This window comes from Quercus suber, unplaced genomic scaffold (assembly GCF_002906115.3).
Source record: "Quercus suber isolate HL8 unplaced genomic scaffold, Cork oak 2.0 scaffold_17, whole genome shotgun sequence".
Classification (NCBI taxonomy): domain Eukaryota; kingdom Viridiplantae; phylum Streptophyta; class Magnoliopsida; order Fagales; family Fagaceae; genus Quercus; species Quercus suber.
The window spans coordinates 2533819-2555179 of NW_027069482.1; the positions used below are offsets into that span (position 1 = coordinate 2533819).

General features: G+C 35.5%; 2 protein-coding genes and 1 pseudogene across 3 annotated transcripts; 1 reads left to right on the plus strand and 2 right to left on the minus strand.

The window, feature by feature from the left end:
- The first annotated feature begins 1575 nt into the window (after window positions 1–1575).
- LOC111986775 (uncharacterized) lies at window positions 1576–2577 on the plus strand. Its single transcript, XM_024018456.2, has one exon. The coding sequence runs from the start codon at window positions 1753–1755 to the stop codon at window positions 2401–2403; it is 651 nt and encodes a 216-aa protein (XP_023874224.1). The 5' UTR covers window positions 1576–1752; the 3' UTR covers window positions 2404–2577.
- Window positions 2578–2826: 249 nt separating this feature from the next.
- Window positions 2827–17390, minus strand: LOC111986721 (ATP-dependent RNA helicase DEAH12, chloroplastic). Of its 2 annotated transcripts, XM_024018403.2 has the most exons (4): window positions 16301–16402; window positions 14718–14954; window positions 10981–14110; window positions 2827–4277 (listed from the first exon to the last, which is right to left on the minus strand). In XM_024018403.2, exons 3-4 carry the CDS (start codon window positions 14105–14107, stop codon window positions 3070–3072), a joined length of 4335 nt encoding a protein of 1444 aa, XP_023874171.2. In that variant the 5' UTR covers window positions 14108–14110; window positions 14718–14954; window positions 16301–16402; the 3' UTR covers window positions 2827–3069. The 2 variants fall into 2 exon arrangements, with proteins under 2 accessions (XP_023874171.2, XP_023874170.2); XM_024018402.2 differs by lacking the exon at window positions 14718–14954 and having other exon boundaries at window positions 16301–17390.
- On the minus strand, window positions 4424–4579 carry LOC111986779 (U2 spliceosomal RNA; annotated as a pseudogene).
- Window positions 17391–21361: the final 3971 nt, after the last annotated feature.

Here is a 21361-nt window from a genome sequence, read left to right on the forward strand (position 1 = left end):
GCACGCGCGTGAGGCTCTTCCATTTTTTGGGTAAGAGTTAATTTAAAGCATTTATTATAATTTGGGATTACTACATCCTCTAATCACAAAAAAAAAAAAAAAAACTAAGGGTGTGATGAGTATTATGAGTGGTGAAATAATTTTTTCATCACACCCCTAGATTTTTTTTTTTTTTTTTTGGTGATTAGAGAATGTAGTAATCCCAAATTATAATAAATGCTCTAAATTAACCCTTACCCAAAAAATGGAAGAGCCTCTGAGCACGCACGTGAGCACGTGCTCAGAGGCTAGTACTTTATAGTATTATTATTATTTTTTCTTCTCAACAAATAATCATGAAGTTTTTATACAATTTTTTTTCTAGATACTTCTAATCATTAATTCCGAATTGTATTAGCCTTTTGTTAAGGTTAAAGCACCATCTAATACTTTATTAAAAAAAAATCTCAAAATACAATTGTGGTTTTATACAATTAACGTGTATCTCTTGCCATAAAATTTTCAATTTAAGCTCTTATTTACTTATGTTATGCATGTATAGTAAATGACTAAATTTTAGGATTAAAAAACTACATTTTAAGATTAGACAAAAAATAACAACTGTCATACATAAAATTTGAAAAAAGAACAACATCAACAACACCAAAAAGGAAAAAACACAACAAAAAAAAAGAAAAAAAAATGTGGATGGGTAGTTACTAAATTTTAGGATCTTTTTAGGAGCATTTCCTTTAACAAAAATCTTATTAATTTACTACTCCATAGAAAATGGTACATACCTTATAAAATACTAGCCTCTAAGCACGCGCTTACGCGCGTGCTCAGAGGCTCTTCTTTTTTTGGGATAAGGGTTAATTTAGAGCATTTATTATAATTTGGGATTACTATTACATTTTAAGATTAGACAAAAAATGACATGTCATACATAAAATTTGAAAAAAAGAACAACATCAACAACACCAAAAAGGAAAAAACACAAAAATTAAAAAACTAAAAAAAAAAAAAAACGTGGATGGGTAGTTACTAAATTTTAGGATTTTTTCAGGAGTATTTCCTTTAACAAAAATCTTATTAATTTACTACTCCATAGAAAATGTTACGTACCTTATAAAATGACCCTTAGGTTTTTTTTGTGATTGGAAAATATAGTAATCTCAAATTATAATAAATGCTCTAAATTAACCCTTATCCATAACATAAAATAGCTTCTGAGTACACACGTGATCGCGGGCTTAGAGGCTGATCTTAACTAATAAGCCTTTGGACACAAGATTTTCACGAGTTATAGTCCATCCAGCCAAACACTTTCACATGAAACATCAACTCAGAAGTCAGAACAAGTTGTCCTTTTCGAAGGCTTTATATCTTAGGAAGAGTACGAGCCTCGTTTTCATAGATTAGATGGGGATATTAGAATCTTGGCACAGTGACAAAAAGTTGTAACGTTTGATTTTCCAAGCACACAAGCAACGAATTTCCAAATCCCCGGTATTAATTTAACTCAGGATATTGAAATTTATATAGTATCCATGGCATACCAAACCATATGTGACATGTACTACCCCATTACTTCACGCCACGCTTATTCCCTAATTTATTGCTCTAAAGTCTTACCCATTTACCCAACCACCGTTCCCACCACTAACCCCCCCTCTTCCTTCTACGCTTCAAACACTTTTTGAGTTTTTCTTTCGTAAATTCCGAACAAAACCCATCAAGTTAATCAATCAGAATTGACCAAATATTGTATGCATGAAATCATCACCTATGGCAGGGTGGGTATTGAACAACCAGAAGCTGAACGCCAAGGCTTTTGATGGGAATGAGATGATGATGATGATGGGTCTTGAGCAATCTCAAAAGCCTGGCATTGACCTCATGCAGAATTGTGATCTGCCTCCGCCTATGAAGGTTTTTACAGGCTCAGATAAGACGGTCTTGTCGTCCATGAATAGAGTTTTTGGAGGCATGATGGCTAAAGAAGATGAGAACGAAGAGTTTAACGTGTATAGAAGTGGCGGTGAGAATGAGAAGTTGGAGCTTTTGAAGGCCTTAAGGTCATCACAAACGCGTGCAAGAGAAGCAGAAATGAAAGCAGCGAGTTTGGTCAATGAAAGGAACTATCTTTCCGATGCTTTGCTAGAGGAGGCAATGAGATTGTTTGCTTATCGGCAATGGGTGAGACTGCTTGAGCTTCAAGTTTCAAAGTTGCAATCACAATGGCTACAGCAACAAAACCAAAACACTGCTTGTGGTTGTGGGGGATCAAAGGGTGCAGAAGAGTTGTTGAAAGAGGGGGATGGTGATGAGGATGGTGGAGGTGTGACATGGTTTTTAGCTTTGGCATTTTGCTTGGGATTTGTTGGTGTGGGCTTCGCATTCGGTTACAGATACTTGTTTTGAGATGGGTTTTTCTTTTTTCTTTTTCAAAAATTTGTAAATGTTTTCATTTGTTCCTTCTTTGTCACAAGGGAGCTCAGCCTACATTGTGTATAGACAACTGGGACGAGGAAATGGTTGTTAAATGTAGTATTGTATAAATGGTTAAAAAAAATTAAGGAACTTCTTTTGTGGTAATTTTCTGTCTTGCAGCCACTACCAACTCTTAATTTAGATTACTCCCACCTTGATAAGAATCGGAACCAACCAAGAGGCAACTCAAATGGTTAACAACTTCCGGTGTTTCTAAATAAGACATTCAGGTTGAAATTCCCTCATTTCCAACAATTGAATTATAAAAAATAAATAAATAAATTTTGAAACCGCTTGTAACCCGCAGGAGTAGGATTTGGGAAGTGCTGGATAAAAAAGAAAAGATTGGATACAGAGAAAAACAAAGGCAGCCATTTTTAAACGCACGTATATAAGCATCGGCAGTAAAGAGGAAGATTACTGCCGAGAGATGAAGGCATCCGCTGGACACATGTACATAAGCAAGTCTGGGCAGCAACCTTTATCTGTAATACATGCGCGTATACAACTAATATATATACACATTTGGGCTATATACATTGATAACTTAAGCCTATAGATATAAGGTAATACTAATATGAACACAATAGTTTAACTTCACATCCCATGTACGCTCCTCAAGTGGGAGTAGCAGTCATCACCGGTTCCAAAGAACTCCAAACAGGCCCAGCATACGTGCTTCCCACACCTACACTCAATGTGGTTGCATCCTTCAAGCTTCTCGATTGTAAACCCACATGAAGGACAGGTCTTCACATTTACTTTGTCCTTGCGCCACACCTTCAAGGAAGAATCCGGGTCTTCCTTGAACTCCCGGTACATCTCACATGACAGATAGGGATGATACTCTAAGTGGCACCTGGTACAAGTCTCTACATAACAAGCCCCACATAAAAATGGCTCGCCACTGCTACCAGGATCTGCCACTCGGTAAACTGAAGGACAGTCTGGAGATGGGCAAAACCTGTACATGCCCCCACTCAATGCCACAAATCCACCCACGGAAGCCCTGAAGAGTTCTTCCAACTTATCACTTGTCAAGAGAGACCTCAAATCAGTAAGCAAAAGAGGAGCCCTGCAGCCCTCATACGCACAGCATATTGGGAAAATATCATGGTTCTTGATTGCAGACTCACACTGCTCTACCAGACACAACCGACAGAACAAATGCCCACAGCCTTCAAGCTGGTAACCATCGTCAACCTCACACAAGCAAATGGCACAAGCAGTTTTATTGTCAAAACTTTCAGTCGAACCAACTCTCATCTGTGCAATCTCTTGAATAATCTCATCTACTTTTGGCTTTAATTCTTTGTTGCCATGAATTGAGATGATATGCCGTCGAGTATTGAGAGTAAACTCAGCCCCAGGTACCTTCTCTTTGAGACCATGGAGGTCTGGTCCAAACTTACACACCATTTCCTTCATTAGGTTGGGAGGCAAAACTCCACCTCGAAGATGGATCTCAAGTTGCTTGCTTTCATGAAGGGTCAAAAGGGATTCAATCAATTTCTTCTCTGCCAATGCAACCTTTTCCGGATAACCATACACTCTAACATTAAGGCTATGCCTGTCAAAGAAAATGAAGGTTCCTGTCTCTTGTTGTACTGAAAACTTCAAATTGATTCCATCTCTGGAGAATAGATGCTGTAGTACAGTTGGGGTGAGGCTGTCATGGACTATGGTCTTCCCTCTCATAAGCTCTTCCACAGGTCTTCTCAGATCTGCCACAATTTTTGTAGCATTTGCAGATATCTTCACTCGATAGGAACCATTATAAGTCCTATCTAGAGTGCACTCTGCACCTGCGAAAAAGACAACTCACAACTGTTAGCACAGTAATTGTGGAACTAGTATCCTGAATCTACAAAAAAAATTTTAATGAACCAACATAATTATTCTGCAACAGGCTCATCACATCCTAAAAACTGGATATTAAACAACAACAATGAAAAGATTCAAGCTGCTGCAGTATTGCATGCGGAATTCCCAAAAAGCATTATTACCCAAGTAGGAATGTCCTAATTATCAAAATTTGAAATCGTAACACAATCACACAAGGAACAAATATTGCACTTGATCTTAGCCAAAAGGCCGAGAAAGGTATCACAACCACACAAGGAAAAATAAGATATAAACTTCTATTTTATTCATTTCACCTAGTCATTCCAATTGAAAGATGAAAGCCAACTATAAGTTCCGAAAAGAATTCCCAAAAAGTATCATTACCCAAGTAGGAATGTCCTAACTATCAAAATTTGGAATCATAAAACACAGTCACACAAGTAACAGATACTGCACTTGATCTTGGCCAAAAAGTCGAGAAAGGTATCAAAACCACATGAGGAAAAATAAGATATATAATCCTCCTTTATTCATTTCACCAAGTAATTCAGGTTGAACAATGAAAGCCAATTAAAAGTTCCGAAAGGAATTCCCCAAAAGTGTCATTACCCAAGTAGGGATGTCCTACTTAACAAAATTTGGAATCATTAAACACAATCACATAACAGATACTGCACTTAATCCTTAGCCAAAAAGGCTGAGAAAGGTATCACAACCACATAAGGAAAAAGAAAATGAACCCCTCCCTAATTCATTTCACCTAGTCATTCAGGTTAAACAATGAAAGCCATTTAAAATTTCCAGCGGCATCAACAAAATTTGGAAACTACATGAAGCAAATTTATTTTACAGAATCTCACTAAAAATAACATAAGAAAAACTGGCACTTCCATCTGACTCCTCAATATTGAGATAAAGAATGAAGGTGTTCATATATATATATATATATATATGTGTGTGTTTTTAAGAATTTCCTGTGGCACCCCATACTCTTCAAGAAAAAAAATAATCCTTCCAATTTGGTTTAGCATTAAGACAAACACTGGACAGGTTTATACAGAAAGTCCAGGGAATTAGCCCAATACCAAAAGAGTGAGATGGAGATGGTACCTCAAGAGACCAACTCAAGCTTAGCAGATATATAACCAGGAGAGGCTATCTCATGAGACCAAGCTCTCACAACATGTGAGACCCACACATGCTGTGAGAGATAGGCCGCATGAAAACGTTCATAAGATAATTTTCCAATACCCAGAGCATCAACAGTACCAATACATAACAGCAGGCAAGGCATTCATCTTGCACACAATGCTTAATTGTGTCTCCGTTAACACAATAATGATGTATAATTGCGATTGTTCCTATTAACAATTTTGGATGCACAGCAAACCTTTGTCCAATTAAGTACAATATCATGTGTGAATATTGGGTGTTCATGGATCAAGTTCAAATCAACTTGTCACCTGATCCGATCCCATCAGGTTTGAAAATCTATAACCAATGCTGATTAACTGTACCCAACCAACACACCTGAACTCAAAGGATAAAAAGGGGTATGGATAAGGGTTTTCTGACCCATGAGAAAAGGTCAAAATCAGCTAAAATGGCAGGTCAAGTCAGGTTGACCCAGAGGTTGAGCAGGTTGACTCTTCTTTTAGGAAGGAAAAAACAAATTTTCTTCAACCATTTTTAGCTTTGTTTGTTTCATAGTTCTCCACTCTCAAATATTTATTTCTCGGGGTTCAAGTGATAGCCAAGCAGTAATGGCATCTTTTGTGGTGCCCCATGTCTGTGGTTTGAAATGCACCTCGCCCTCCCCACTATTTACCTATCACAAAAAATCTTTCTTTCTCAATTTCTTCACTTTACAATTCTCAATCTTTCTCCTTCTCTGAGTCTAGTGAGGATCAATCTTCCTCACCAGCATCACAATTTATCATCACCTCTTTGGTCTCACATTCTCAATTAGCAATTGTTGATAAGCCAATTTTCGACCTCTCTCTACTAGGAACGCCATAAACTTCTACAGATTACTTTGCTAAACAAACATTGTCCTATGCAGTCCATACATGATCCTAACATGATTACGAATTATTAAACATTGTTTTAATAACTCGATAGTTACAAAAAGAAAATATATCAATTTTTTTTTTTTAATGTGACCAATTTGATATGAATGCTTTTTTTTTATAGGTAATAAAAACTTTATTAATAAGAAAAGTGCAATGAGTTTACAATAGTAAACTCACTGCAAAAAAGCGGATACAAACACATCAAAGGGAAAGGCTAACAGAATTAATGAAATCACGCAAAGAAGTACAATGTGTAAAACCCCAAATAAGAGGCTACTCAAACAAAGTCCTAGTTATTAAAAATCATGGTGTCTGTGGCATGTACATGGAGTGTCCGTTTAAATTAATATTTGAATTCTGACACAGTCCAGACACAATGGCCAAAAAAATTGAAAAAGAAAAAGTTCGGTGCCTTAAATCTATACTCCTTAAGGTCTTTGACAGCATGTTTAGGATAAGTGTTTTTTGGGTACTCTTGATCTGCACTCTGGCCACTCAGAAAGTCAAATGGGTGCTGCTCAAACCCCATTGGCTCTCCCTCCAAGCTTCAGACTTTACTTACAAAGCATAGAAAGGATGTGATCCACTAATTCCTACAACTTCATTGTCAATGGTAGGTAGCTCTCCTCTGAGTTCCATTCGCTACTAGTCTCACTCCTATGGGATTATTCCCCCCCCCCCCCCCCCCCCACCCCCTTTCTTTGCAAACCCAATTTTGGGTTTGAACTCAATGGTTGGCCCATAACATTGTGTCACTTCTCACATAGCCATCAAAATAGGAGATGCGACTGTGCATGTTTCTCATTGTCATGTAGGGAAAGAGTCAAGTGCACAAGTCTCTTGGAGGCTAGGCTCAAAGTGCAAACACACATTTGATTGAAGTAAAGCTCACACTTTTCAAATATAATATATAATAACCACTAATACAAAGATATATAACATATAATAATAATAAAGTTAATAAAAATAAATTAGCAATATATTTTGCATATTAGCTACTTATCAATATATATTATATATACACACACATATATTTTCCTATTAGCTAAAATGGATGGTACAATTGTACAAAGTTTGTGAGTTCAAATTTTACATAAGTAAATTCAATTTCTTAACAAATTTATACAGTAAATTTGAAACAATTATGAATGGAACATATGATAATAATCCAGATATAGAAAGTTTAAATATAACAATTTTATATAATTATCTAGTGCTTTATAAAAATATATAGATGTGATAGCTATGATCAAAATTAAGAATAAGGTTAAATTAAAATATATCAACAGGCAAAGACTGAAAAAAAAGAAAAAAAAAAAAAAAAAAAAAACANTTTATTAGGTGGATGTTAATCAGTTAATGTCCACGTGAATATATCAAAACATATGTACAGGCTTATGTAGCATTCATTATATTGCTCCCTTTTGAAATGAATAATACTAATTTCTAATTCTAATTTAAAAGAACCAATATATTTTTCAATTAACTTTTAGATGTGTACTGTTTTCAAACATTTCAATGCTTTAACTTATTTCTATAAGCTAAAATAAACATAAATTGGGGGTTCAAAAGCCTTCCACCAAAAACAACAATTTGCGGGTTCAAGTCAAGATATCAACTTCACCCAACAAAAATTTGAGGGTAAGGCTGCATACCTATGTAGCACAAATACCAACATGACAGGAAACATAATACAACACAAGACACAGCAACACAGCAATTTTCTAAAAATTAGGATACGACACGATAGGGATACAAAAAATAATTAATTAATTAAAATATATGTTTAGTTATATTTTAAGTTTATTTTAGGTTTTTAAAAAAAATAACCATTAACTAATTTAAAAGAAATGATAAGATAGCAAAGAAGCACCATGATATACATAAATAATTCAATTAAAAAATAAATAAACAATATAATTCAATAATTTGGGTAATTAACATTTTAACAATACTCTTATTAATAAATAATAGTATTCTTTTTACAAATAAATAATAGTTTCTAACAATAATAATAAATAATAGTTTCTAAAAAAAAGTTGAGCTTTTTTTTTTTTATGCAAAGAAAAAAAAAAGTTAAGGCTAAAACAATTAAAAAAACTAAAAACTAAAAGTAGTCCCATGGTTGATAGTCGATACATAGGGCTCTAGAAAGGGTAAACAGCCATACATGTGGAAAACAGCCAAACACAGGCAATGGACAAGAGAGGCAAGATCAGCAGCAAAGTATCAAGATAGAGGCTGGCAAGGTAAGATGGGCTTGCTTAAGGGCAGAACCAGGATTTTTTGTTTTCGGGGGGACTAAACTATCATATTGATTCACAATTCCAGAAAAAATCAAAGTACCACACACACATATAAGTCTTAAATTTTTATTCCAAAGTTAATCATAACTCAATTGTTTTTGGCTTGCCCATATTTTTCTAAGCTTTAAGAAAATAATATGACTCACAAATTAACTTTTACCTATAATAACACAAGATTTTTGTTATTAGAAAATTTTAATCAGTGTAATTCTTATTAGGACTCAAAACACTAACAAAGATAAATGACCAATTAAGCATATTAACGTCATTTCATTTTTCTTTCCCCCAAATTTCTCTTATTCCTTTGAACAACCAAGTAACATTTATTATTTATAGAAAGTAAATAAAAGTATTTAACAAAACTATACTACATTTACAAGAAGACATAAATAAATTAAAGAAAGAAATCATAAACCATAAGATAAACAAATAGAAATGAAAAAGGGAAGAACTGAAAAAGAATTTTGCATCTTCAAATAAGAACATTATGCTTAGGGATAGGGGATCCAAAGATGCCAAAGATGCCCATATCAAACGCAATCTGGAGTCACTAATTTGTCTGGATTTGAAGCCAAAAATTTTAAAGTTGAAACAAGAGTCGAAGGAGATATTTGGTGGAGAAGAAGAAAGAAATAATGGTTCGAACCAAGATGGCAGTGGCCTATGCTGATGCTGCCAATAATCTACGAGTGAGACTTGAAATAAAGCACCAAGATGGCAGTGGCCTATGCTGATGCTGCCAATAATCTACAAGTGAGATGTGAAATAAAGCACCGGGTAGCCAAAGGAGAAGGGGACTGGCGACTGGGTTTTGGGTAAAGCCAAAAGACATTTGAGTTGTTGGAACTTGAAAAGGAAAGTAAGAGTTGTAAAAGGTTTGGGAAAAGATGATAAAGCTTCCAAAAGAAGCCAATGCTAAAAGTCAAAGCTAAAAAATGAATAAGTGTCAAATTGGAAAGAGAAGAAAGACACAAAAATGTCATATAGCCCGCGCGCTGCGGGGGGGGGGGGGGGTGGGGGTAGGGAGGGGTCGTCCAATTATTTTTTATTTTTCTTGGGGAGCCAGGTCTTTAAAAAATGTTGGTGAGTCTTATATGTCTAAAAGATATATTTATTTATAACACAACTAAAAAAGTTAATTAATTCATTCTCATGGTTTTTCAAGAATTGTTATGCCATCATGTAATCTGCATCCTTCTTCTGAGAGTGAGATGCAAACACCCCCCACCCCCCTTTTTTCTAAAAACCTAATCATGAGATACCAAATCCAAAGAAAGGATTCAACCAAAGTGCATCTTGCTTCATAAATGTTTGACTTGACCGTGCTAATAATGATAATATGAACTAGCTAGTAAAAAGAACCTACATCACAACAGCCTCTAACATAAAAGAACAGGTGGTTAAATTTAACTAGCCTCTGAGCACACAGAGGCTTTTCTATTTTTTATGTAAAGGTTAATAATAAAAGAGCCTCTGAGCACGCTTTCTGGGAGATTTAAATTTGTTCAAAGTTGTTTGTGTGACTACAATGTGGGTGTACAGCTGTTTTTTTTTTTTTTTTTTTTTTCAATAATGGTAGATGTGTTTTTTATTTTTTAATCAATACGGCAGATGTGTTTTTATAAAGAGAAGTGTGTTTGTTTTAATTTTAATTTTTTTATAAATGGATAAAGCAATTTGAAAATCTTTATGAGAGTACTCCTGTTTTGTAGGCAACTTTTTAGTGAGAGTTAAAGATGTATCTACTTATCAAAAAAAAAAAAAAAACGTGTATATATCTATTTAGTTTAGTTTTTATTTAATAACTTTTTTTTTTATATTTAGATTTGTTTTTGGATAAACGTGGGGTGTTTAACTCATTTTTTATTTAAAAATAAATAAACGTATAGTTGCTTTGAAGTGAGTTCGTGTAAGAGTATTCCTATTTTGTAGGCAATGTTTTAATGCAAGTTAGACATATATTTTTACCAGACTATCATTTAGTTTTGTTTCTACTTGAACCTAGGATGTAGGGGTATTGTAGAACAAAAAAAAAATCCGGTCCAAACAGGAGAAGCCCCTTAAATAGTAATATAGATAAAGAAAATAGTCACAAAATTTGGTCAAAGAAAAAAAAATAAAAACCAAATAGAATCAAACCGAATATTAAAATGAGAAACAAGCACAAACAGAAGACAACCCCAAGACTCGCAAAAAACCAAAGAGGAAAAACAAAATTTAAGAAAGACAAAAGTAACAGATAAACATCCATATAAGAAAAAAGGAATATGCATAACTAGAATTACCCTTTAAATGCCTGAAGCTTGCAAGTAAAGACTCCAGTTGCTTCTGTATCACACAATAGACGGGCACTGGGCATGACAAGGAGCTATGAAATAACTGTTGGCACTTTATCTTCTGCCAGGAAAGACAACCAGGCAACACTTTCCCTTCCAGTTGCTCTAAAGCTTTTGCCGCCTCCAAATGTAATCTTCCATCAAAAGTGATCGTAGCTTTCATGAAAGCATCCTTTGGTTCAGGTTGGAAGACCTGAACTCGGCAGCAGTTGGTGTGGGGGTTCCTTTTAGGCATAAAGGAAGAGATTTCTTTTGCGAGTCCTTCTTCACAAGTACTGCATGGTGGATTTTCTACAGCAATTCCTCTCACCATGAAAAAATCCAGTATTCTCCTACTCGTAGCAGACCTCAATACTTCTAAAACTTCAGCTTCAGAAAGATCTTTATCAATTCCACATATCATAACACTATCAGGAGACCTGTTGCCAACTTCACAACGAACATACTTTCCTCCTATTACCAGGTTAGAGAAATCATTAACCATAAATCGAACTTCATTTTCTGCACATTTAACAATAGCAAACCCTTTACTCATCCTGCGAGGCCAATAAACTTTAGCTCTAACAGCAGGAAATGAAAACATTTTATGATCCCCTCCCAATGTTGGCTGTGAGGGAACAACCCTGAAGTAGCCGTTGAATTTTTCTTCACATTGTTCAGTGGCTTTCATAGAGGCATCAGGAGTAAGAAAAGTTATCCTGCCCCACTTCTCTTTCTCATTACTATCCTGTCCATTGCCTGTAAACTTGTGGATGGCACAGATACTACCAAACTTCTCAAAATACATTATGAGCTCCTTATCATTAATGGCATCCAAATTTGAATGGTACACATCAACAGTCAAAGATCTCTTATCAAGCTCCAAATGTTTGATCTCAGCACCAGCCCCAAAAAGTGCTATAGATGGTGAGACACCAGTTCCATGATACAAGCATTTCTCCATGCATTCATTAAGCAACCATTTCCGTTCATACTCCAACACACCATTTACCGAACTAACAACCTTTTCCATGTCTTGTGAATTGGCATATAACCGAATCTCATTCAGGTCAACATTGACTTCAATGCCAATATGTTCATTCATGCAGTCTGTTCGTATACGTGATATCAGACCCAGCAGATTATTATTGGATTTCCCACAAAATCTTTTAAGGAGAGTGCTACCAAAACCAGTCAACACCCTCACCTGCAACCTACATCTTTCCATCTTAGATACATCAAACAGGGGGGGAGGGTCAAGGGCAGACAAAGATTCTAGGTCAACACCAGTAACACAGACCAGATATTGGTTAGAAATGGATAAGATTTCCCCGAAAACCACCCAACTAGGCTTCTGACTGAATATTAGCAACGAACTTGAGGGATGCAGCTGAACATGATGTCCAGTTAATGCCACTTCATATCCAAGTCGATCATATCCAGAGTACACAGCTACATTCTCTGCAAGGGAAGAGAGTATTACCTTTTTCATAAAGTTATCATTCTCAGTAGACTTACAAGGATCCCATTTCCAAAGAGTTGGAGTGATAAATTGAAGTTCATTTTGGAGGCAAGCTTCTAATTCCTTGACCATGTCTTGGCATCTCCGCATGGATTTGGCATTGATGCTGTTTTCCCAACACCACTTGTTTCTCTCCTCCTGAGACGTAGCCTCCCATTCCTTGTAAACAGAAAGAAGAGTAAAGAGGTCACCATTGTGATGACAAAACTGAACCTTAAGGCAATCAGATTTTTGTTTGTCATCATCATTACCAACTCTACAAAATATGCTACTGGCATTTGCCATTACAGCAGCAAGAACAACACCCTCTCGTGGCAGATGATGATGTATGCAGCCAAGGATAAGTTTACCAAGCCGAGGCTCAATACCCAATTTAACCATACACTGGCCTTCGAGAGTTAATTGAAGAACACCGCTATTCCATGTCACAGCTCCTAATTGAACAAGATTTCTAATAGCCATTTCAATAGCTTTAGCACTAGGTGCATCAACAAAATCAAATTCCTGTACATTCTTGATGCCTAAAGCAAGGATCCTAAGAACTGCTACTCCAAGATGAACTCTACGAATCTCAGGTTCATGGTTACGAGGCATAGATTCATAATCAGCTTCTGAGTAGAGTCTATAACACCTTCCAGGTTCTGTTCTCCCAGCACGCCCAGCTCGTTGATCAGCAGAACTCTGGCTGATCCTGCAAACCTTGAGTACATTCATGCCACTGCCAGGCTCAAATTTACTATCTTTAACCATGCCAGAATCAATTACATACTTGACCCCAGGAATCGTTAGCGATGTCTCTGCAACATTGGTAGCAAATATAACTTTTCTTTTTCCCAGGTAGTTTTGGAAAACACGAAATTGCTCTTCATAAGAAAGCTTCCCATGTAAAGGTAATGCAACCGCAGAGGGAGCAACAAACTTTTCACAGGCCCATTCTACTTCCATCTGAGAAGTCAAAAAGGCAAGAATTGTACCCCCTTCCTCGGTTTTGGCAACCTCAGTTGCCTTCTTCACAACCTCAGACACATATGAAGCAACAAAATCAGAACCAGAAGTTCCTTCAGTTACACAAGGGACATATCTGACATCAACTGGAAAGTTTCTTCCCACCACATTAAAAATTCCACACTTAAAAAAATACTCTGAGAGCTGGTTTGCATCAGCAGTAGCTGACATTATAATAACCTGCAAATCATCCCTACGATACAATAAACCCTTGATCAATGCCAGAAGGAGATCAGTGTTCAAGCTCCTCTCATGGGCCTCATCAATTATGATACACGATATCCCAGATAAATTATTATCATTCATGTAATGCTGCAGTAAGCAGTGGTCTGTCATATATATTGCCTCGTAATCAAATTTCTGAGAAGATGAAAATGCGGGATAGCAGCCTATAGATTTATTTCCAGAACACCCACTGCTTTCTTCTTTGACCCTATCCGCCAATGAGAGGGCAGCTATCTTGCGGGGCTGAGTACATACAACAGACTCTTTAGCAGCAACTCCTGAATCCACAAGGAATTGAACCAACTGCGTACTCTTTCCTGAACCAGTCTCTCCTATCAAAACCATTATCTGTACAAATGGAGGCAATCATAAGAAAGGCCAGAAGCAGATAAAAAAAATATAAATAAATAGGTTAGACATCTAAAGATGGTTCAAGCTGTTTTTGAGTTAAAAACATGAAAATAAAAATTATAAAAAATAAAAAAGTGAAATATAAATATTTTTGAGGGGGGAGGGGGGGAATACCTAACCAGGCACACAGTAATATTAAATGATTCCATATTAAAGAAGCATTCTCCAGATTTTTTAACCTTTAATTACATGCCTTTTCTTTTCTTTTCTTTGGGGAGGAGGGAGAGATAAGCAATAAAATTATACTCTTTTAAAAAATGAAAAAAGGGCAGAACCTTAGTACATGATAAGTGTACAATAGATATGCCTAAAAAAAATCTAAGAAAACCAACAAAGAGTAAAAAAGTAAAACCCCCCCTATCTCATCCAATTCAAAAGAAAACTCAGAAATAATAATCTCAGTTTAACCAATGACACTTCAATTCCATCAAAAGTCCTTGCAATTCTATCTCTTCAAATGTAGTGCATTAAAAATAAAGGAATAGCATTCCACAAATCAAAATTTTGATGCTTTTTAAAGCCTTTCCAACACACCAGATATTACCTCACTGAATTAGGCATTAAATCCCACAAAAAGCAGAAGCTAATGTCCTGAGCTCCTGTACAATGGCAAAGTATCTCTTTAATTGCTTTCCCCATGCAATAACAATCAACAATGATTTCTTGTGCTTTCTTAGGTTATCCACCCTTACAATTTTACCATCAGCCTCTGTCCAAGTGAAAAGAGCTTCCTTCATCAGAACCTCTGCCTTCCAAATGGCTCGATATGGAAAATCCTCCACTGATACTCATTGCAAAGCCCAATAATAAAAAATAATTTCAGAATTCAAATTTGTATACATTGTTCATTCATCTTAGTCATTCCCCTCCAATTGACTCATGCCACATATAGTTTGCCAAAAAAAAATTATCCAAAGATTCTTGCTCCCAATCATGCAATGCCCATGAGAATGTAGAACACTGATGAAGCAAATCATTAACTTCCATGTATGTACTCCATGTTAGTTGCATGCATCATCATCTACTTTTAATTACAGCAGATTAGCTAAGAACATAGTTGTAGAACTGTACAAGTGCATGAATATTTTTTGATAAGTTAAATGTAAAAGTGCATGAATGTCATGAATTGCAATCTGTTCTCAATTGAACGATCCAGAATTGCAGTTTTACTTCTCCCTGTCCATGTTATTTTCATGGTGGGAACCTTATAAATGGAACCATTGCAAGCAACACACATCCACAATCAGTGAACACCTCTCAGAGTTGCCCTCATACACTTGATACTACTTGCCATTAAACCGGGATAAAAAAATTTGAATAGAAATCAACAATCAAAAGTTGGCATGAACTAGCATTGGGTTTGATAGAAGCACACATCTAAGTTCCCCGACTCCTCTCGAGGTTGACTTGACCTTTTTTTTTTTGAGGTTGACTTGACTAGTTAATGTAATTTGTTTTTCTTTTTAATTCCAAAAAGTGATGAGCAACTAGAAATTGATTTATGTCTAGAAAGTGATGATCATCAATCCATGTTATGAGCAAGGAAGACATTTAAAGGGTAAATTTCTTCTTCGCCCTTCTCTTCATTTAACCAATTTTTCCATGGCCTTCCAACAGAGCTTTTTCAACAAATTTTCGTTACATTTTGTTAGACTTCCAAGTAATGGAAAGTTTACGTCACACTATACTCTACAATTCCTCTTACCCCACACATGCATATAAACAAAAATATTATCATCCAATTCTCTTTCTCACCAATATCCCTCAAAGTTCTAATTTTGAATATCCCAATGAGCTCTAACTCGAATGGCACTTCCTCCCCTTCTTAAGAACAAGGTGCAGTAGGAGAGATCGTAAGTTCAAGACCCACCCATATGCATGTGCGTAACTTACCACTCAAAAAGTCCAAATTTTTAACATATCATCATCATCAATTTACTCTATCCCTCCCACTAATATCCCTCCAAACACTTCAAAAATTTGAACTTGATCATCTCCTTTCCTACCCTCTAACTAACACAACAAAGCAACAAGCCTTAGTCCCATCGAAAGCGATCTTTCGCTTGTATTCTTCACAAATGGCTAATTAGTACCTCAAAATACAAAAAAGAAGGCAAGAAAAAGTACCTGTTGGAGATGAATTTGCTGAAGAATGTCCCTCCTGTAAGCATAGATAGGCAAACCATCCTCTAGTCGGCGACGCTCCCTCGAAATCAAGCAATAAATTCGGTTCCAATCGAAAGAAGCACCGAACTTCAACACTTGCACGCCCTCCACTTCGTCCTTGTTTCCTTCCAAATGAGCCTGAATACAATTCATTGCAGACTTGAACTCTCCCAAACGTTTCCCAATCAAGTCTCTCTCCGCACTCAGCCCCTTCTTCTTGTCACAGAGCTGTTGACAAACGCCAGGGTTGTTCGGCCTACCCAGCAAATACGACACGCCGTTGATCTCATCCAGCGTACTCTGCAACTTCTTCCGCCACTTCTTCACTTCCTCGCCTTCCGTCAGCCGATCCACGCGGTCGGCGAATAAGGCTCGGAGCCGGTCCTCGAGCTCTCCGGCGGCGGAATTGGCGTCCTGATGGTTGCGTGCGAGGCAAGGCACGTCGCAGTGAACTCCTTCGAATCGCGAGTCCCAGAGATTGACCACGGCCTGAACGGCGTCGGCCTTTTCAAAGAAAAACAACCGGACTCCTCCTCCTCCGTTTTGCAACAACGCGTGAGAGTCCGGCGAGAGCTTGCATTGAGAGATAAGGGAGTCGACATCGGAGCATCGAGGGCCACGGCGGTCGGCAAGGAGGTTGACAACGAATTTGCCGCGGGCTGGAGGGGCGGTGGGGCCAGGAGGACGATCGAGACGGTGGTTCGCCGGAAAACGACGGAGAGGGTATTGAATAGGGCGGGAATTGGGGAGAGGAGCGTGATGTCCACGCGGGGAGTGAGGCGGTGGGTGATTGTGTTGCCGTGAGGCGGGATAGGTTTTCTTCATTGCATAACCACAGCGAGTCTGAGAGTCAGAGTCTGAGTCTGAGTCCGAGTCAGTGTGTATTTTTTTTTTTAGTGAAAGAAAGATAGAGAGAGAAGAGAAGGTAACGAGTATTGCGTAGAAGAGAAGGTGAGTGTGGGACTGAGTGTGAATTTTGTGGAAGACCGAAACAATTCACTATTCGCAATTTGTATTTGTAGTCCGTGCTTTTAGTTTTAGCTTTTGCTTTGCCTTTTGGATTTTCTTTTTCTTTTTCTTTTCGGCTTTGAATTTGGGTTCGCTCACTTTTTTTTTTATTATAAGGAAAATAGTGGCATTTATTAGACTTGATGGAGCAGTCGACGACTTGATGAGGACACAATTTAGTGAGAATTGGAAAAGTCGACTGGGAGCAATGTCCAACGCACTCTGGTTCTAGAATCTTACAAATACCAGCCTCTGTTTTTATTTTTTATTTTTTTAAGTTTTTATTATTTAATTACGTGTGTGTTTAGGATTTGCCTTCTTTTTTTTCTTTTTCCTTTTTTGCTTTTAGATTCAACTTTTTCTTTTAAAAAAAAAAATCTAAAGTTTTATCTTTTTTTAAATAATCTAAATTTTTATTTTTTTTTTACACACACATATATATATATATATACACACATTAGCCTAGCATTACAACATCAAAGCTACATATTATATAGCTATATAGTATTTTAGTTTCACAAAACACAAAAATGCATGCTAGTAATAGTGTTAAGGTAAAAAAATTTAACTTCTTGCTATAGTGCACAGTTATTTATGTTGTGCACTATAGTAAGAAACTAAAATAATAATAATAATTTTATTAATTTCTCTCTTTTTCTCATTAAACAAATCTCTCTCTCTCTCTCTCTCTCTTCTCTCTCTTCTTCTTCTTTCTTCTTTTTTCCTCCTCATTTTTTTTTCTCTCTACCTCTAGTGCCTCCTCATCTCCCTCATCCCTCAACTCTAGCGTTGATTTTTGGGTTTCTGCCAACTCAGCTGCTAGGTTTCCGCCAATCTATCATCTTCATCTTCATCTGTTGCTGGGTTTCCACCAACCCACCCTTTCCATTGACCCAACTTGCCGACCCACGCCGTGTTTGTGTGTGTTGGTGATTTTTTATTTTTTTTATTGTAATTTGTTTGTGATTTTTTATTTTGTTTGTGATTGATGATTTTGTTTGGTCTTGAGTTGAGGAAAAAGATTAGGATTTGAGTTTTTTTTTTTTTCCCTATTGCGGACTGGTGGTGGTGGTGGTGGATGTTTTGTTTGTTGGTTTTTTTTTTTTTTTTTTTGCTTGGATGTTTTATTATTATCTCTGATGTGTTATTTGTATTATTTAATCAAAATGCTAAAATATAGATCCATTGATGTTGGCGTATGAAGAGGTAAAATAGATAAAGTGACTTTTATAGGTGCCAAATAGCTATATCTTTAGCTCCACTATTGTGGATGCTCTAAGCACCCACATGCTCAGAGGCTTTTTTATTTTNTATTTACCCTTCATTAATGATGGTATTTTTGAATCACATAAAAGTCTTATTGAAAAGGGGAATCCTCTTTTATATATACATATATAATATAATATATATATCACATAAATATTTAATATGATTCTTGTAAATTTTAAAACATTATTAGTAGCCGTGTGATGCATCAAAAAAAAAAAAGGAAAAAATATATTTATATTATATATAATAGTATATATCTAATCAATAACGATTAATAACAAAAGGCCAAAATAGAGAGATTATTTTTTAATTTAATTATGGTTTGGTTAGAGAATTGTCAAACTTAATTTAATAATTTGTTCAATCTTTGTTGTTACAATGAATACTATTTAGTGTTTGTACATTTTATATTAAATATATTGAAACTCAAAATAACTGAAGATGAATAAAGAGATGAGTTATAATAAATTTTGTTAAAGAAAGAATTACTTGTATGTAAGTTAGATTAAATAAATTAAGAGAAGTTTTTTAAATTAATAAATAACATATAGGTTATGTGAAGGGTTGGAAGACTATATATATGGCTATGCTATGGACTAATTTCATATCAAGAGTGAATGTGAATGAAGATAAATAATTAAAACGAAGAGTATTGTGCGAGAGAGTGAATTCAATAATATTCTTAAATACTTAAGAGATTTCGAGCCTAAGAAATGTGTTTTTCTAGTGGAGTTTTGGGCTTAAACACTTTGTATAAAAGTTGTTCTAGACATACAACATTTATTGGGCTGTTCTATCCTAGGGGAGAGAAGGTCTACACCGGTTACAAAGATTAGCCAACCAATAGCTTAAATCTCCTTAAAGAGAGCGAGTGTCACGCCTTAGTCCAAATAGTGTTGTGTTCATCTCTTCAAATTAATAATATTCAACGTATTATTCAGTTTCTCTTTGTATTATTTCCATTATTATTGTGTTTGCACCAACATTTAGTTTTTAAACTAAAATACTTCTAAATTTGCTCAAAGAAAATCAAACATAATTTAATCATAATTAGTTAAATCTTTGTTGCTTCTTTCAATAGGACAATGAGTTTTTTATTTAGATTAAGCTAATATAGGTTACTATTATTCAAAATTATGAAAATTAAACTATATATACATTAGAATGATGATGTAAAAAAAAAAAAAAAAAAAATTTATGGGAACAAAGGACTTATTGTGATGCCCCGCGGACCAATTTATGATGTCCCCGACTCTCAATGGTTGGCTGATGCAGGCCATGTGGATTGACCAAGGTCTTCTTTAGCCCACCGAACCTCACCATTGAATATAAAATTGGATATACATTAGAACTCACCTAAATCACTTCATCCATCCACCTGGGAAGAAGTTTAGTTTTATTTCCAAAAACTTATGTTATAATATTATAACAAGTGGCCTCCAAGAGCCTTGCAACTCATTTACATTTCATGCTCTTTTTCATGAGGAAAACAAGATTTGAATCCATCCTTTCTATTGCTGTAACTATTGAATTATAAAAACCAAAACCAAAACATTAGAACATTTCCAAAAATGGTCAAAGTTCTCATTAATATCTATAATCTATATGAAAAATAGTAATTTTTTAGATAAAAATTATTATTATTAGATATAAAAACGAAGATGTTTGACATTTGGACTTTACACATCAATATTTTAACTTTTTTAATTAAATTTAAATTCTATCATATATCTAAACTCTCCATTAAAATATTGTCACTTATACTTTATCTAAATTATAGAATAAATAATTTTATACACAAATACAATCATAATAAATATCCATTAATACACATGGGATTATTCTCGGTAATAATCCAGTGTGTGTGAAACAATGGGACTGCACATGCCCAAGGAATGGTCAGATACTCAAAGAGGTCTATATACCTTTATTTATATATAAAAAATATCTATTAATAATTTCATATAAAAAAGACTTTTTTTTTGGAGAAAGAATATAAAAAACAATTAGTAATAACTACCATAATTATCAAATTTTATATTTAATGTTTCATATACAAACACAATCAAAATAAATATCTATTAATAACTATCATAATTATCATATTTCATATTTGGCAAATATGCAAAACTGACCCTTTAACTTTCACATTTTTTTCATTTCAGTCCTCTAACTTTCAGTTTTGTCACTTCAGTCCTCTAACTTTCAATTTTTGTCAATTTAAGGCTTCGTTACAAATCTATTACTACTGCCATTACCCACACCAAAATAAAGCCATTTTGCATGTGGTTTTTTTTTTTTTTTTTGAATTAAAAAAAAAAAAAAAACTAAACACCTCTAATTAATTAACCTTCACCTCTTTCAACGCACTTAATCACTTTTGTTGTATTCTATTCTCAACCAAACTTAACTTTCAGTCTCCAACTATGGCAGTTGATGCACTACTTACTAATCTCTTTAGCAGTTGGCTTCAATCTCAGTTCAGCTGGCTAAACAAGAGATCAAGTTGCTTGTTGGCATTGATGAAGAAGTCCAAAAGCTTCAATACAGGCTCAGATTCATCATGGCAATGATGGATGATGCCGATAAAAGACATGCAAAGAAGCTAGATACTGAGAAGCTTTGCTTAGAGCAGCTCCAAGACAAATACTACGAGATGGATGATGTTTTGGACACATGGAGCACTACAAGGATCAAAGCAGAAATAGAGAAAGAAGAAGGAAACCAACTAATATTACTGCTCCA